Source organism: Sitophilus oryzae, unplaced genomic scaffold (assembly GCF_002938485.1).
Source record: "Sitophilus oryzae breed Bouriz unplaced genomic scaffold, Soryzae_2.0 scaffold_1177_pilon_pilon, whole genome shotgun sequence".
Lineage (NCBI taxonomy): Eukaryota > Metazoa > Arthropoda > Insecta > Coleoptera > Curculionidae > Sitophilus > Sitophilus oryzae.
In genome coordinates, this window is record NW_022145812.1 from 2,792,642 (window position 1) to 2,810,872 (window position 18,231).

At 30.9% G+C, this 18,231-nt stretch overlaps 3 protein-coding genes across 7 annotated transcripts in view; 2 read left to right on the forward strand and 1 right to left on the reverse strand.

Moving 5' to 3' along the window:
• The first annotated feature begins 224 nt into the window (after positions 1-224).
• On the forward strand, positions 225-1,837 carry LOC115890109 (NTF2-related export protein). The gene is made up of 4 exons (XM_030910255.1): positions 225-457; positions 509-592; positions 798-942; positions 1,000-1,837. The coding sequence occupies exons 1-4, from the start codon at positions 443-445 to the stop codon at positions 1,167-1,169; spliced, it is 414 nt and encodes a 137-aa protein (XP_030766115.1). The 5' UTR covers positions 225-442; the 3' UTR covers positions 1,170-1,837.
• LOC115890089 (BTB/POZ domain-containing protein 10) lies at positions 1,208-4,350 on the reverse strand. 3 transcript variants are annotated; one of them, XM_030910227.1, is made up of 7 exons: positions 4,057-4,343; positions 3,663-3,785; positions 3,402-3,602; positions 3,137-3,342; positions 2,745-3,053; positions 2,482-2,691; positions 1,208-2,318 (listed from the first exon to the last, which is right to left on the reverse strand). In XM_030910227.1, the coding sequence occupies exons 1-7, from the start codon at positions 4,239-4,241 to the stop codon at positions 2,176-2,178; spliced, it is 1,377 nt and encodes a 458-aa protein (XP_030766087.1). In that variant the 5' UTR covers positions 4,242-4,343; the 3' UTR covers positions 1,208-2,175. The 3 variants fall into 3 exon arrangements, with proteins under 3 accessions (XP_030766087.1, XP_030766096.1, XP_030766104.1); XM_030910244.1 differs by having other exon boundaries at positions 2,029-2,347; XM_030910236.1 differs by lacking the exon at positions 3,663-3,785 and having other exon boundaries at positions 4,057-4,350.
• A 572-nt stretch (positions 4,351-4,922) lies between these two features.
• LOC115890070 (carnitine O-palmitoyltransferase 1, liver isoform) overlaps positions 4,923-18,231 on the forward strand; it is a 53,712-nt gene continuing 40,403 nt past the window's right edge. Inside the window, exons 1-2 of one of the 3 annotated variants that reach the window (XM_030910198.1) lie at positions 4,923-5,265; positions 5,857-6,031. In XM_030910198.1, coding sequence (XP_030766058.1) covers positions 5,891-6,031 — 141 coding nt within the window. In that variant the 5' untranslated portion in view covers positions 4,923-5,265; positions 5,857-5,890. The remainder of the gene's footprint in view (positions 5,266-5,856; positions 6,032-18,231) is intronic. The other 2 variants (XM_030910216.1, XM_030910207.1) reach the window with 2 other exon arrangements.

Here is an 18,231-nt window from a genome sequence, read left to right on the forward strand (position 1 = left end):
ACCACCTTGGCGTTTGATACTTTGTTTACTTCTAAGCTTTCTCTAATCATGACCCATTTATGAGCTTGGAACTTGGAACATAAAATGCTTGGAATAAGCCTTCGATCATATACAGGGATAAGCTTGTATTATGCTTGTATTGATTAAAAGCCCATCCTTAATCAAATAAACTTAATCAAAGGTAATAAGATCATTAATATATTCTATGGTCAAAAGTCAAAAATAAACAACAAGTGTGGTTATGGTTTGGTTATGGTATGATTAGTTATTTACATCTGGTTTGATCAAGGTTTCATTTATTTGTGGATTTATTTCACAGAAAAGGCAAAAGGATAAGGATTATTTTTAATTTTAATCGTACAAAAATAGCCGAACATAAGAATTTGTATAAAAAACCAGAGATAAAACTATCACATCTTCATCGCTACTTAGTGTATAGTTTATGGACATGGACCAAGTACAATATTTCTACTATAAAATACAACAGAATTTTTAAAATTTCTTTTAGTTTAAGGGTAAAGTTGACCAAGCATGCAGAATTGCAGAAGAATTTACAAAACTATATTACGAAACAATAGATAAACGAAGACATGTAAGCTTTTACAGTATGCATGCATATGATAGTTCACTTTCATTAGTTCTGTTAAGAAATATTTTATTTACCACCTCATTTAAATAATATATTCTAATGAAACTAACTGGTAAAACATTTTCGTTGACTAAGTTTCTTGGAAATAAAAATTTTGGATATCTTTGAACTGATTTGTGCCAGAATTAATCCATATTTTTATTTTTAGTTGATGTCAAGATTGTATTTAAATACAGGAATTTTATCATGGAATGGAAATGGTATAAAAGGAAATGAGCAAATTGAGAAATTTATAATTGAATTGCCACCATCAGACCATGCTCTAACAACGTTAGATGCACAGCCTGTTTTAGGTTATTTAAGCATAGAGTAGGTGATAGATCTTTACTCACATCTATTTTTCGTTTTAGATGTTGCTGTAAACGGTCAGTTAACATTTATTATACAGGCCAGTGGGACAGTCAAATATCAGGATAAATCACCAAAAACCTTTCAACAAAATTTCGTTGTTACTGCACAAGGTGATAAATGGAAAATTGTTAGCGATTGTTTTAGGATACAAGAGCCATTAAATAAATAAATTTGTTGAATAAATATTTTTTAATACAAATAATTGAATACAATAATTTAAGATTTATTTAAAATCTAAAAAGAAACATACAAACGAGACAACTTAGTATAAAATAAAAATTTATACAATATTTGAAGATATTTTCAGGGACAAAATGAGCAATGTGATAGAAAAACACACTAGTCTTTGTCTTTTAAACCAACTATGGGAATGTTAGTATATTATAATCAGAATATTCCACTGTATTAAAATTATCTGAGCACATAACACAGCCATATCAGTTTAATCTGGGATTTCTAAATAAAATATAATAATTTATTTGGCTGTATAAAATAATAGTGTAACTTACTTTTAGTAGAGGTATAAGTCAAACATATGATCACTTAAACATTTTATGTTAATAACAATATTAAAAACGACTTCCAAAAATAATAGTGTTGAAATCAAATATAATATGTCACAGTAATCAAGCAAGTTATTAGGGTGGGCCAAAAAAATCTGACTACTTTTTTTCACTTTATACTCTGAAAAACTGGTTTGTAGACACATCAAAAAAATTCTTTTCAAGTATGAGCTTCTAATAAGAAAAAAATTGAAAACTGAAAGGCGGAAGACCTTCCTATTAAAATTAAGAGCTCATACTTGGAGAGAATTTTTTGAGGTTGTGAAAAAAATAGTCAATTTTTTTGGCCCACCCTAAAGTTTATATCTCAATAAGATCTATAGTAGAAAATATCTTAAATGTAATTTTTAAATATATATCCATAGATCAGTCTATAAGTATGATTATAATTACCGTTTTTTATGTTTTATATAAATTTATAAGTTTTACATAGTTATAAAAAAAATCAGAACGCTTCAAATAAAATTAAAGATGACCTTTATTTTATACATAAAAAATGATTTTTAGTTTATGATTTTACTAAAAAAGGTAACAATTGAACCATAATTTTTCTAAAAGGTTTTTAACATAAAACACTATTTAATATAAATGAAAAGCCCTTCTTATGGATAGTTATATGTTCCCATCATCTGGAGGTAAATTGTTTGCCGGAAATAAGTCTGGAAGACCGCCAACAGCTCCTTCTTCATTATCAGCAATATTTGGTAAGTCCACAACAGCAGCATCTCCAATAGTAGCAGTCACAATTGGGTTGCCTAAATATGTTTAGGATTTTAGATTCAACCTTAAAAAAAGTGCGAAAATGTGGAAATAATTAGCTCTACATCTAACACATCAAATTGTTTCTGTCTAGTAGTCTAGTTTAAAATGATGGTGATAATTTAAGATGGACTAATAAGTTAGATTAGTAGTCTTTACCTCTAGCATCAAGTTCCAAAGCTGGATCTGCGGTTGCTTCTGCTAAATTGGTTACACTTTTAGATTTGACACACTGAAAGTCTACATGTCTGCTTTTAGCTTCTTCTTTTTCCCACGACATATGAATAAAGGGTCTTTGAACATAGTTGTAAATTACTTCAGCTCGACCTCCTGGTCTCTTTTTTACTTTCTCCTTGTATGTTGGATAGCCTGTTTTAATTGTTATATTTAATACATACATATTGATACTTTATTTTTAATACCTTCAATTCCCAGTCTGATTTTCTTTAGACCCCTATCTTTTAAAACTTGCTTTGCAACATCCCTATTTTCGATATATTTAAAAAATCTATACATGGCAGTGCTGTTAACAGTCTGACTGTATTCTTCACCCATCTGTGGTGGATACTCTTCGTCCCAGTCTACACTATCATCATCTAATAAAACCACAATATGACACTCCCTATCTCCTCTTTGAGCAGAGTTGACCATTAATGGTAAAATTAGTTCTTCAAGAAAAACTTCAAATTGACAACGTGCTCCCTCATTGGATAATTCATGAAGCAAACCTCCTGAAACAATGGGGAATAAAAGCTGTACTATTCAACCAGTGATAATAACTATACGTTGAAATATGTATTTTATTTTTACTTACTTAAATTTTGACATCTTACAGTGGAGGCATCAAATGGAACTAACAGATAATCACAAGCTTCTCTTAATTCTTGTACTGAAATGGAAGGTGGACATTTAATAACGCCTCCTCTATAATACTCCAAAATGGCTCGAAAAACAGATGCTGGTATTCCTTCAGCTACTTCATATTCACCTCTCTCATTTGAATGGGTATCTAAAGTTGAACTGAAAAGTATAAAATAAGAATAAATTTAGTCATCATTAAAATTGGATTATTGATTTACCTAAACATTCTTCCTAACATTGTATTGGGATGGGCAATAAATAAGGCCGGATCAACAACAAACCTTGTATTATCTACCACTAATGTAACACGATCTTCACTAACCACAGAGGGACCTGTTAGCTGCTGCTGTGGCGACTGCGGTCCTCCAAGTCCAGTTTGTGGTCCTTTGCTTTGACCTGGGATTTGCAATAAACGAGTCCTACAACAAATTATATTACTAGAATAATAATTGTATGCATAGACAGCAGGGGACCCTTGCCTGCGAGCAAGCAAACCATAACACTGTTTTGATGGAGGAGGCCCTAAATGACATCGCAGGTCGCCAGTTGATACAGAACCACGCTGAACCAGACAGGATTTAGGTTTGGAGTGAGACCCGTAACTATTTAGAAGCAAGACAGTAAAAAGGTGAATGTCGGAAAGTTGATACATGATATATTAAAATTAATAAGAAAGGAAACTTAAAATTATAGGTATTTCTAAATATGTTTTTAAATATATGAAGAGATCAATGAATCCAATTCTCAATGCAACACCGAAAATAAAATGTCATTAACCAATGCTAATTACAGTGCATAACAGAGCATTTTACGATACAATTAAAATTTCATTACTCCCAAAGGTTAACTAGTTTGTATTGAACATTTAAATACCTCAAGCGAGTTTTGAAAACTTTTCTTCTTCGATCGTCTGCATAATCCTCTGTATCGCTACTCGTGTCGTTTTGATAATGGCGATCACTGGTTCCTGCCATTTGGACTCTAGATAAAAAACACTGTACAAGAATATGTAGATAATCGCTACAAAACAGAATATCTCTGGAAATAATCCAGAACATATGCTAAGACAAAACTACATAAGATTTCTTTGTTAGAAATAAGAAATTTCAAGAAAATTCAGTTGACAGCGACAGCATAGTTCAATGACATAAGAATTGAAAAAATCAATAATGATAAGTTAGCTACAAAAGTAAATATATTTAAATCAGAGATATAGATAGATTTAAATAGTTTTGCTGGGAAGTATTTTTTGGAAGGTATCATATATAATTGAAGAGAATATATGACAATTCATATTTGGATATAAACATGGTTATTTCCTGTATCCTAGTCTAATAAAAATAAGCCCAGACAAGGAAATACGAAATAACAAATAACCTTCTTCACTTATTCGATTTTGACCAGAGATGTGCCACTTATGCCAGAGATCTTAACATACTTCGGCGAGTATTGTAGACCTTAGATCTTATAAACTTTGGTGTAGACATAATTTCGCGTTTAGTGTAGACATAATTTCGCGAATAGGAGTGAAGAGTCAGTCTTTGTTACATTAGTATATGATGGATGAGGTCAGACTTGGGTTAGACTCTGGGGTCAGAGAAGGTCAGAGATATAAAAATAGCTTTTTTTTTGTTAATCAGCGATCTATGGGTGATATGGAGGCGGAGCCTTAGAATAGCAAAATTCTATAAATTCTATTATGAATATGCATATGCAACATGCTATGCATCTGTGGCTATGTAATATTTGCCTTTGCCTTTTTTAATATTTGACAGAATTTGATGACAAAAAGTATTCAAGAATTTGTTGTAAATTTTTATTTTTATGTTAATTATTTTGTGCTGTCAAATAACCCTAATAACACATTGCATCTAACAACAATAACTCTAATTTAGTTATAAATTAATATTGTCCTGTTAGTGGTGAAATTACTTTTACAATTTCCAGTTATTGTAAACTTACAAGTTGGAGTTTTTTGGTGGGATTTCTGGATTTATTTAATTCTCAGTAGTAAAATCGTTAATTATTGTGTTCTTCAGTTTAATTTCGTATAATATATAAGTGGCATTTTATGTTGTTAAAGTAAGTAAAATTTTATCATTGGTATATTGTAATAATTAAAAATTTTTTGAAGTAGTTTAATAAGAATTGCTGGTCTCTCTATGGAAATGAATCTATAATATAACGTGTGGTTTTATTCCATACTGATTTGTAAATTCGTAAGCTAAAAAAGTAAAAAGTAAATATTTTATTTAGGTCCAGATGTACCTATATTTCATATTTTTACTAAATTATCAATGAGTTTTTTATTGGAGTGAAACTTACTATAATTTTGTTTTATTAATTAATATTTATTTATCTACATTCATTTGTATATTATCAAATGCAAGTTTTATTTAATATGATTTATCAGTTAATAAACTATTTAGAATGTGAAAATAGAGCATGCTGAATGGTTTATGTACATAATTAATAACGAAATAATTGATGAAATAGAAGAGTCGAAAGAGATATTATGTGCAAATAATAATAAATAGTTTTTTAGTAATTTATAGGTTACTTAAATTGATTAATTATATCAACTTAAAAGAAATATGAAGAATGTCCACATATATTAATCTGTTTGTTTTAAATTTTCTTAACAAATGAATGAAATTTACTTGTTTGTTTTAGATTTTGTTTACATACATAATTTAAACAGAGGAGAATGGCGGAAGCACACGCTGCTGTTGCTTTTTCCTTCTCAATTACTCACGAAGGATGGGATGTAAACTTTGATCGAGAAGTATTGCATTTAGTTTGGCAGAGTGGTGTCAGGTCATGGAAAAAACGCATTGCTCGTTTATTGGTAAGCCAAGTATATAGAAAATTTGAAATTATATAATGTACTTAACATGATACAACCGGCAATGAGAATTATTGTTATAATCAAATAAATTTAGCTGAATTTTTGAATATCTATACTAGAACTAACAGAAAACTAATATTAAAAAGTGTTTATTTTTTTTGTAAAAAGTCATGAAGGAAGTCAACAAAAATTTATCTTTATTTCTTTAAAAGATGAAAAATTTGCTAATAAATAGACTTAATGCTAAAATTAAAAAAAAAATATGCTTTAAGTTTAAACTTAACTTAATACTTTATGCCTTGTTCTACCATCATGTGCTATGGTGATTAAATAATGAAATTTAGTAAAGTAAAAACATAATTAGTACCTATTTATACTTTGCCTAGATATCCAATTAGAATGTCTTATTAGTTCCATTATAAAGTTTATTTTTTAATTATATCAAAATAAATAAATACATTTTTATTATATTTACAATTTAATAATTTCTCCTGCTTACATATTACTCTGACGTTTTAAAGTAAATTCTTCCATTATTGACTGTGTTTTGATTTTTAATTTGATTAAATTGAGTAAAAATAGATTAATCATGATAAAACTTATTAGTTAAGTACAAATGAAGATTACATGTATTAGATTTAGAAATTAACCATTCTGGTATTTTAAAAACCAGATATAGATAACCTTCTAAATTAATACAGTAATTTTGTATATATTCTGTTGTTAAATAATTATTTTATTTATTTAATATTAGCGTGTACCCGCGACTTCGTTCGCGTCGAATTAATCATTTGTAATGGTGATGATAAAGCAAAGCAAGAATTTCCATTAACATACAAATTGGATAAAATTTTCTCACTTTTATGTCAGCATGAGAAAAAACAATATGGCGATATTATTATATAACTTAGTAATATTTGAGGGGTAGTTTTATCTCGTTGGAATTTGACTTTCGAAAATTCCGTTTGCCAAAAATAAGCTTTTTACGTCAAGCAGTTTAAGGAGAATCGTGGTTAATCAATTACCCAACTTTTTGGAACACCCTGTATGATTTTTTAAAAAAAATCAAAATATGTAAAAAAACAAAATAAATTATGCGTGTCCAAGCGTTTTCTCGAAAGACTAACCGTTTTTTGAATAACAAATATTGTAATATTGCGTTTTCACCCTCTTGGAATTTGAGATTCGAGAAACTCTTCCTTATCGAACCTCTACACCCCACAGCCAAAAATCAGCTTTAAACGTCAAGCAGTTTAAGTAGAATCGTGATTACTCAATGGTCATATTTTATGAAACACCCTGTATAAATTTGTAAAAAATCTTAAAATATGTAAAACAACAAAATAATATATACATACGTGTTTAAGAGTTTTTCCGAAAAACTCACCGGTTTTTAAATAAAAAATATTCTAATATTTGAGGGGTGGTTTCACCCCCTTAGAATTGGTGTTTCGAAAAATCCCTTCTTATCGGACCTCTACACCCTAAAGTACGATCGTGATTAATCAATGGCCAGATTTTTCGAAACACCCTGTATAAATTTTTAAAAAATCTTAAAATATGTAAAAAAAATAAAATAAAATATACGTGTTTAAGCGGTTTTTCGGAAACTTGACCGTTTTTTAAATAAAAAATATTGTAATATTTGAGGGGTGGTTTCACCCCCTTGGAATTGGAATTTCGAAGAATCCCTTCTTATCGAACCTCTACACCCTAGAATCAACCTGTATGCCAAAATTGAGCTTCTTACGTTGAGTGGTTTGAGCAGGATCGTGATTAATCAGTGAGTCACTTAAGGATTTTATATACTTGTATAGATTTCTTTGATTGTCCACTATATGTGGACAATCAAAGAAATCTATACTATATATATATATACTATATACAATATATATACAATATATACTATATACAGGGTGGTATCGAACTGTATTCCTGAAACTTTAGTAGCATATTCTTCACATAAAAATAAGTAAAAAAGTGTGTATACCCTGCTGGCAAGCGAAACGGGGCCGACGTTTAAATGTATAGGAGTGAATCGGTATATATGGCAATCTAGAAGTCGGAGAGAGCAAAAATACGAAGTATTTATTACATAACCACTTAATCTAACACTAGATTCCATGCGTTTGGGAAATACTTGCCTTCAGTCTTTATTTAGTACATCTTATTTTGCTAAGCGTGTTGACCGTATAGTCTAAGAGCTGCAGTAGCGTAACTTCAAATGTTAGGCCCCCCGCAAGATTTTTTTGGGGCCCTTATATTGAAATAAAAAAATTACACTAAAAACATAATACAGCCTTATGTAGGTTTTACTTGGCTAAAAAATATGTGTTTAAAATTAAAACATACTACATTATTAAGGTAACAATGTAGCTTAAAAATTAAATCAAGTCCAAAATATTTTTCATTTTTTCCTTTTTATTTTGAGAAATTGTAGAGGACGCTGTTCACATATATACGTATTTAGTAAATAAAATTGGAGGCCCCTGCGGGGCCCCCAAAATCACGAGGCCCCCCCGCCGTTGCGGGTTCTGCGGGGCCTACGCTACGCTACTGAAGAGCTGGCTACATAAAAAACCTTATCATCGTTACATGGCTAATTTTTTGTGTGAAGTATCATTTTGTGTAGCCATTATGAAATAGTCATGTCTGCCAGCGCGATCCCGGGGCTTAAAGCGGGGGCGGCCAATGGAAAGGGTGAAATTTTGACACTAAAAATATTATAAGATACATGAGTTATAATTGCGAAAATAGCTTTTAATTATTATTAAGAAACGTGGAAAATTGTTGGCAGACATTTTTCTAGTCGCTAAAATGCGGACAGACAACGCGAAAGAGGCATGAAATTTTAAAAATTATTAAAAAATGAAATTTGAGGAATGAAAAAAATTATAGCATATTTGCATGCCGATTGGTGAAATGTCATATTTATTTATTTTAAAAGCCGTATGCAAAAGTGCAGACAAAAAGATCGTGGCTCAATCAGCTGCAGACAGTTATCAAAAGCTATTATATTATAAATATATTTTTTTATTATTTCAATAACGATTTTTTTGTCTGCGCTTTTGCAGCATACGGCTTTTTAAATTAATTAACAATAAACATGACATTCCACCAACCGACATGCATGTATGCGATGCTTTTCTTTTGTCAAAATTCTATACCTCTTTCGCGTTGTCTGCCGGCATTTCAGCCACGAGAAAAATGTCTGTCAACAATTTTACACGTTTCCTAATAATAAATAAAAGCTATTTGGCAATTATAACTCGTGTACCTTATAATATTTTTAGTGTCAAAATTTCACCCTTTCGATTTTTCACCCCACGGATCGCGCTGGCACACATGACTATTTCACAATGACTACACAAAAGGATACTTCACACAAAAAATTAGCCATGTAACGATGATAAGGTTTTTTATGTAGCCAGCTCTCGGTCTAGTACTACTCTTCGTACACATGAAAATCGGCACCCAAGACCAGAAATGCCAGCCCTAGTATACATATCGTCGGCTTCATGACGAAAAGGCGTATCTCGATTTTTGGCGATTTTGAGATATCAACGTCATGACATGCCCAATGGGTCATATTTTAACATAGCGAATTTGCGCATCTCAATAGTGTACCTTTTTCATTTTATATTCGTTTAAAAATTTGCCTCATCTCAAATATTATAATTCTTCGTTATGACGAAGAGACGTATGTTGAGATAGGGCTCTTTGTTATATCAATTGTTATACCAATTGTTATACTACAAGAAAGATGGAATTTGAAATAGGTCTTTTTGTTTTAAGTTATGAAAATGCATGCGAGAGAAAATCACACCATTCTACCTAATTATTTTCCGATGGTTGCTTGGGACAAAATAAAACTTCTATCATGGCAGCAGTTCTCTTTTACAGTGTGATTTTGAGTCTGTTTTTTTGCCAAAAACCACTGTTAGAAGGAGCTAGACTCTGCACATAGCTGTATCGGGTATGCAAAAGATTGTCCGAGAATAAATGGCCGAAGAAAAATTGATCGAAAGCAAAACGACGAAACGAAAATTGCCCTAATGGAAAAATTCCCGAAATTATAATTTCCCTAAGAACATTTTAGCGAACCAAAAACTTGCCCACAAAATACAAAAAATTTTATCTCATTATCATTGCCAGGCCATTGGCATTGTCATCCCTGTTAATTTTTGGAAAATTTTATTTATTGTGCCTATCATCATCCTGCATAAACACGTAGAATGGAAGTCGAATTTTTTATTATTGAACAGGGAAAACAGAAACTGTTAATCCACAGTTATTTGTATCAAAAAGGCACGTGTTACACAACCCTTTACCATGAAGATCATATGAAAAAGACTTTAATTCTGTTTTCGCTGAGACAAGCATTATTGTTAACTTCGTTAATTCTCATTGTATTTGTATTCAGTTAGAGCTTTGTTGTCGAGCTGTAAACACGTATTTCTCCACTTGTTAAATTAAATTTATAAATAAATCTTTTTTAAAAACGGGTTGTTTTGAATCCAATAAGTTAAGTGCGCAGTCGGTAGGATTGTCGAAAACGTTTTGCATCGAGCATCGTTGTTCAATTTCAATTGATTAATCGGCAATCGAACAAGTGATCGATAACTTTATTGTGCGTACAGACATTTTACTATCCATCGAGGAAGTGTACAAGACCAGTGAGGGGATCAATCACGGGAATAGGAACCAAAATTGTCCTATTTCACAGAGATCGATAGGTTTTGAGAAGGACCCACATCGCCTGATCATCCATTGTTCTCTATAGACGGAATGAAGAACAACTTGGCATTTCTTATGTAAGTAGTGCAATTCTTAAGCTATATATGTCAGTGGAAGATATTTTAAATTCTTTAGAAAGATTAAATTTAACGCCTTCGGCAAACTCTAACTCAAATTTAAATATAAGTAATCAAACTAATACACCTAATATTAATTTAGAAAAAATCAATCACATTAAAAGAATGTCTCAATTCAAACCAGAATACCTTAATTGTGTACCTGTTTTCAACGGTAATCCAAGTGAATTGAATAGGTTTTTAGCTATATGCAAGTCATTGATTGATACTTTCTATGATATTGCTAATCCTCAATGTTTTCAAAATATTTATTTGCTAAATAGTTTGATAGGTAAACTTAGTGGTAATGCTAAATTGATTGTTAACGTGCAAAATGTCACAAATTGGGATCAATTAAAAGATGTTTTGTATCGAAACTTCGCCGACAGACGCGACGAAGCTTGCTTAAATCGGGATTTAGTAATGTTGAGACAGAATCCGAACGAATCTGCTCAAGATTTCTATGATAGATGTTTAGAAATATTAAATTTATTATGTAGTTACGTAGACGCACACGAAACTACATTAGCCGCTTCTACTAAGCGCGATTTATATAAAAAATTAGCTCTTAAGACTTTCTTATCGGGACTTAGGGAACCCTTAGGTAATACAATACGCTGTATGCGACCTAAAGATCTTACTGAGGCAATTCAATTAGTTCTTGAAGAAAATAATATTAAATATTTTCAGGGAAATAGTTTCTCACAAAATAAACCTCAAAATTTTAAACAAAATCAGCAAAACTCTAAACCACAACAACATTTTAATAATTTTAGACCTAATTTTAATACTCAGCCTAGACATAATTTTGATAATTTTAATCAACAACCACATAATTTTAATCCTAAACCATTCCCGTCACAGCCAATTAATATCAGACCCAATCCTAATTATGTACCTCCTAGACAGTTCACAAACGCAGAAGTTTTTGGCCAGCAAAATAGAAATGTATTTAAACCCGATCCATCGAAACCTCTACCAAAACCGACACCGATGAGTATCTCTACTCGTCAAACGTATAAACCAAATTTTGGGCCAACTAAATCTAATTTCTTTAAACCATCAGGACCGCGTAATTTTATATCAGAAGAACTTTTTAATACACAGTGTTCATCAGTAAATAATTCGAGTGAGTTAACTGATCAAAGTAATTATGAATATTCTGATCAATATGATTACCAAAACTTCGATCAACCAGAGTATGATTACGAGGGACATTTAGAAACTACCGAATCGAATGACGAAAATTTTACGGAAGCTCCTCCTACAACAGAACCAGAATAGAACCAGAAATTATTTCTTTAAATGCATCTAGTTCTAGTGAACTATCTTATATTATTTTTCCCGAATTTGACATTAAAATTTTAATCGATAGTGGCTCTACAAAATCATTTATAGATCCTGACATTGCAGAAAAGTATTTTCCAAATTTAATTAAAAACGATCCATTTATTGTTTCTACAGTTTTCCAAAAATCGGCACACAAGTACAGTGCGACAATACCGCCTTCTAAAATTTTTAATATGCCTAACCAGATTCCTTTAAAATTCTTTCTTTTTAAATTTCACAATACATTTCACGGACTTTTAGGTTTAGATAACTTAAAACTATTACAAGCACAATTAGATTTTTCAAACGGATTTTTAATAACACCCTATACCAAAATTAAATTAAAATATTATAACACAAATAATAATTTAAATTTAATAACAATTTTCCCACGTTCTGAACAGGTTATAAAAGTAAAAACTTCGATTAGAAATGGAGAAATTATACTCCCACATCAGAAAATACATAACTGTGAAATTCCAGAATGCCTAACTGTAGCAAAAAATGGTGAAGCTATAACGACAATTTTAAATAATACTACACAAAAATTAACATTAGATTTTTCGAAACCTATTAACGTAGAAAAATTTTATCATAAAGATATACAACAAATTATCTTAAACAATTTTGATGATTCTGAAAAACAAAATCTCGATCTTTCTAAATTACGAGTTAACCATTTAAACAGCGAAGAAAGGCATAGTATTTTAAAAATTTGTAAGGAATTTTCTGATATTTTCTATAATGAACACCAACCTTTGACCTTTACAAGTAAGATTAAACATAGGATAAAAACATCTGATGAAGTTCCCGTCTACACTAAATCGTACAGATATCCTTTTATACACCGAAAAGAGGTAACTGAACAGATGAAGAAGATGTTGGAACAAAATATAATAAGACCAAGCAATTCTCCCTGGTCTTCACCAATTTGGGTAGTCCCAAAAAAGCTTGATGCTTCTGGGAAGCAAAAATGGCGAGTGGTGGTGGACTATAGGAAGCTTAATGAAAAAACCATCAACGACAAATACCCTTTGCCAAACATAACCGATTTACTGGACAAGTTAGGAAGGTGCCAGTACTTTACAACGTTGGACTTGGCGAGTGGTTTTCATCAAATTGAGATGGAAGATGAGGACATTCAGAAAACCGCCTTCAACACCGAACATGGTCATTACGAATACCTTAGAATGCCGTTTGGACTTAAGAACGCGCCAGCGACATTCCAACGTGTAATGGACAACATTTTACGGGGCATACAAAACGAGAAATGTTTAACTTATCTAGATGATATAATTGTATTTTCAACATCTTTACAGGAACATTTAGATAGCTTAAAGTGTGTATTTAAAAGACTAAGAGAGTCCAACTTTAAGATTCAATTGGACAAGTCGGAATTTCTCAAAAAGGAAGTAGCGTATTTGGGTCACATCGTGACACCCGATGGTGTTAAGCCCAACCCCGATAAAATCAAAGCCATAAAGAAATTTCCAATTCCAAGAACAACAAAAGAGATAAAAGGCTTTCTAGGTTTATTAGGGTACTATCGAAGGTTCATAAAGGACTTCGCTAAACTTTCCAAGCCGCTAACGAAGTGTCTAAAGAAAGGTGCAAAAATTGTACATAACGAAGAATTTCTATCATGCTTCGAAGCCTGTAAGAATGTACTGATTAATGAACCAATACTCCAGTATCCAGATTTTTCAAGACCTTTTAACCTGACAACGGACGCTAGTAACGTAGCAATTGGAGCAGTACTTTCCCAAGGTACAATTGGTCAAGATCTACCAGTGGCGTACGCATCAAGAACGCTTAATGGTCCGAACAGAATTATTCTGTTATCGAAAAGGAGTTGTTAGCAATTGTGTGGGCGACTAAATATTTTAGGCCTTACCTTTATGGACGACAATTTAACATCATTACGGACCACAAACCACTACAGTGGCTATTTTCGTTAAAAGATCCAAATTCAAAATTATTGCGTTGGAGGATAAAGTTGGAAGAATACGACTATAAAATATTTTACAAGAAGGGAAAACTTAACACAAATGCAGATGCACTTTCCCGTGTAGAAATTCATACAAAAGAAACCGAATTTTGGGAACAATTAGACGATATTATTAGTGAATATGACCAAACGAAAAGAGGCTTATTTGACAAACCAACGACGTCCCAACAGATAGAACCACCAATAGACTTGTATACCGATACTCTGCCAGATGTACCAGTACACGAAGATATTGTAGACAATACCGATAACGTATCTATGTTAGTACAACCAGATATCGAGAACGAACTAGCAAACAATCAAGAAGAGAACGATGACGTCAACACAATCCATTCAAACGACGAACAAGATCCTATTGTAGGAATTCCAATTTGCGAATCACCTGTAAATTTTGGCGCAAATCAAATAATTATTAGTGAAGTGTTACACTCTCCTACAAAACCTAAAATTAAAATTCTTTTCGAGAAAAAACGTAGATTTCTTGTTCAGCTCTCAAAAGATAATTTTGAAAACGATATACTAAAATTTGTTAAAGAATTTGTCTTACCCGAAAAAATGTATTATTTGTATTTCGAAAATCCAAATAATTTTGAACCCTTTTGTGAAGTAATCCGTAAAAATTTTAAATGGCCTTCTATACAATTTAAACGATGTACGATTAAGCTTATTGATGTTGTAACTAAAAATGATATACAGGATGTCATAAAAAATTATCACGAAGGAAAAAGTAATCACAGAGGCATAGACGAGACAGAACAAAAAATTAAATCAAAATACTATTGGCCGAATTTAAAAAGCTCTATACAAAGTTACATTAATGATTGTGAAATATGTCAACTTAGTAAATATGAGAGAAACCCTGTAAAAATCCCTATAAACATAACCCCAACACCAACCAAACCTTTCCAAATTGTACACCTAGATACCTATACTTATGAGAAAACCAAATTTTTAACTATAATAGACAGTTTTTCGAAATATGCGCAAGCGTATTATCTAAACTCTTTGACAGCTAGTGATATTGTTAATAATCTATTAATATATTTTTCACATCATGGGATTCCATCGCAAATTATATTAGATAACGGTACAGAGTTCAAAAATTCAGTCGTTACAGAGTTATTTGAATTGCATAAGATAAAAACACATTTCTGCTCTCCAAACCACCCACAATCGAACGGTATGGTTGAAAGACTACACTCTACTCTTTCTGAACATATTCGGTTATTAAATAACAAAGGTTTTCAAACAACACCTGTAAGCCAGAAAATCACTTACGCAATTTTAGCATACAATCATACAATACATTCGGTAACAAATTTAAAACCAATTGACATCATAAACGGTCATGTTTCTTCCGATGATCCATTTGACATCGATATTAATAAAATTTTAATTACCGATTATATTGAAAGTCACAGAGAAAAATCGAAAATCTTATACTCTAAATTAAACGAAAAATTAATAAATCACAAAGAATCTGTCGCAAATAAAATTAATAAAGATCGCGATGACCCTGAATTATTATTCAAGGAAGGACAAAAAGCTTATCCTAAGAAATTTGTAAGACAGAAAAACTCTGACAAATTCCACAAACCAGTAAACTTAGACTCAGTTGATTTACCAAGAAAAACAGCAACAAGTAAAACACGTGGAAAAATACATTTAAGTAATTTAAAACGTCCTCTGAAACATAGATATAGTTTTAATAATTAGTTCTCATATTTATTTTCAGAATCATAACATCAGGACTTTGTCTCGGACAAGAAAAAATTCTCTTGAAACAGTTAAATGACAACCCCGGTATAATTCCGATAAAACTTGGAACGGCAAAATTACGGCAAAGCTCATTTACGCTGATTCATTATTATGACTTAAATCCTTTAATATTAGAAATAAATACACTTAATATAAAAAGTAATAATTTAACTTTGTTAATATACCAAAATAAAAATTATACATTTGATTCAATTAACTATTTAAATATTTTAAACGTTTTACAAGAGCGAGTAAATTCAGAAATAAATCAGATCATACCACGATCTGATAGAATAAAGCGAGGCTTAATAAATGCTTTAGGGTCAGTATTTAAAACTATCAGTGGAAATTTAGACGCATCCGATGGCGAAAGATACAACACATTAATAAATAATCTACAAACCAATCAAAAGAATTTGGCGGAAAATATTTTGAAACAAAATTCTTTATCGCTCAGAGTGATAAATAAATTTAATTCTACTGTTAAACAAATTTTACACAACGAAAAACTTTTGGAATTTAAAATCAATCAAATAGAACAAATAGTTCAAGGGGCAGTTTATAGAGAAAATTCGATGTTTATTAAAGACACACTCATTCAATTAATAAATATTTATGAAATTGTCGATAATGTTCTACAAGATATCGAAAATTCTATTGCTTTCTCTAAGTCACGAATATTTCATTCCAGTATTGTGAAAACTGAAGATCTATTCAATGAACTAATTAATATTCAAAATATTGTTGGAATCGATAAAATGCCGTTAAACGTTACATTTGAAAATATTCTCATATACGAAAAAATTATTGAAGTTGAGTGCTATATATTAAATAATAGAATTACATATTTATTAAAAATTCCATTAACCTTTAAAGAAAATTTTGATTATTTTCATCTTTATTCAGTACCAGTATTTGTAAAGAGTTTGTTTAAGGTTGTAATAGCTAAAAATAAATTTTTATTAAAAAACAAATTGCACTACACCTTTCAAACCAACAAATGCCATGATACCCGAGACCAGCTGTAGTATTTAAAACTATCGTGGAACTAATGTTAGAGAAAATCCGATGGCGAAAGATACAACACATTAATAAATAATCTACAAACCAATCAAAAGAATTTGGCGGAAAATATTTTGAAACAAAATTCTTTATCGCTCAGAGAAGTGATAAATAAATTTAATTCTACTGTTAAACAAATTTTACACAACGAAAAACTTTTTGATTCATTATAACTACTATTATTGATACAAATTTTACACAACGACAAACTTTTGGAATTTAAAAATCAATCAAATAGGACAAATAGTTCAAGGGGCAGTTTATAGAAAATTCGATGTTTATTAAAGACACACTCATTCAATTAATAAATATTTATGAAATTGTCGATAATGTTCTACAAGATATCGAAAATTCTATTGCTTTCCTAAAAGTCACGTTAATATTTCATTCCAGAATTGTGAAAACTGAAGATCTATTCAATGAACTAATTAATATTCAAAATATTGTTGGAATCGATAAAATGCCGTTAAACGTTACATTTGAAATATATTCTCATATACGAAAAAAATTATTGAAGTTGAGTGCTATATATTAAATAATAGAATTACATATGGATAACCGAAATTTTTTTATCTTTAATAAATTGCCATTAAGCCTTTAAAAGAAATTTTGATTATTTTCATCTTTATTCAGTACCAGTATTTGTAAAGAGTTTGTTTAAGGTTGTAATAGCTAAAAATAAATTTTTATTAAAAAACAAATTGCACTACACCTTTCAAACCAACAAATGCCATGATACCCGAGACCAGCTGTTTATCTGCGGCGAGTCCCAGCTGTTTATCTGCGACGAGTCCGATGTACGAGAAGTCAAAGACCAGGATTCCTGTGCCGTACAGCTGTTAGATGAAATTCAAAACCTATCGCAGTGCCATCAAATTGAAGCACAAATTTCCCACTCATTCTCAAAACAATTAAGTTCATCGAATAACTGGATATATGTGACGCCCTTCGAAGAAATTATAAATTTGAAATGTCTTCAGCAAGAAGAAAGTGTACCCATAATTGGAACATATTTATTAGAAATACCGTCGAACTGCCAAGTGAAAACAAACAATGAACTGATAACCAATAGTCAAAAAACAATAAAATTTAAAACACAACCTTTTCTGTTTTCGGATTTTCACGAAAATACATTTTTTATACATTCGGTCAATCTTAGTGCCCATATAGACAATGTAAACCTGGACGAA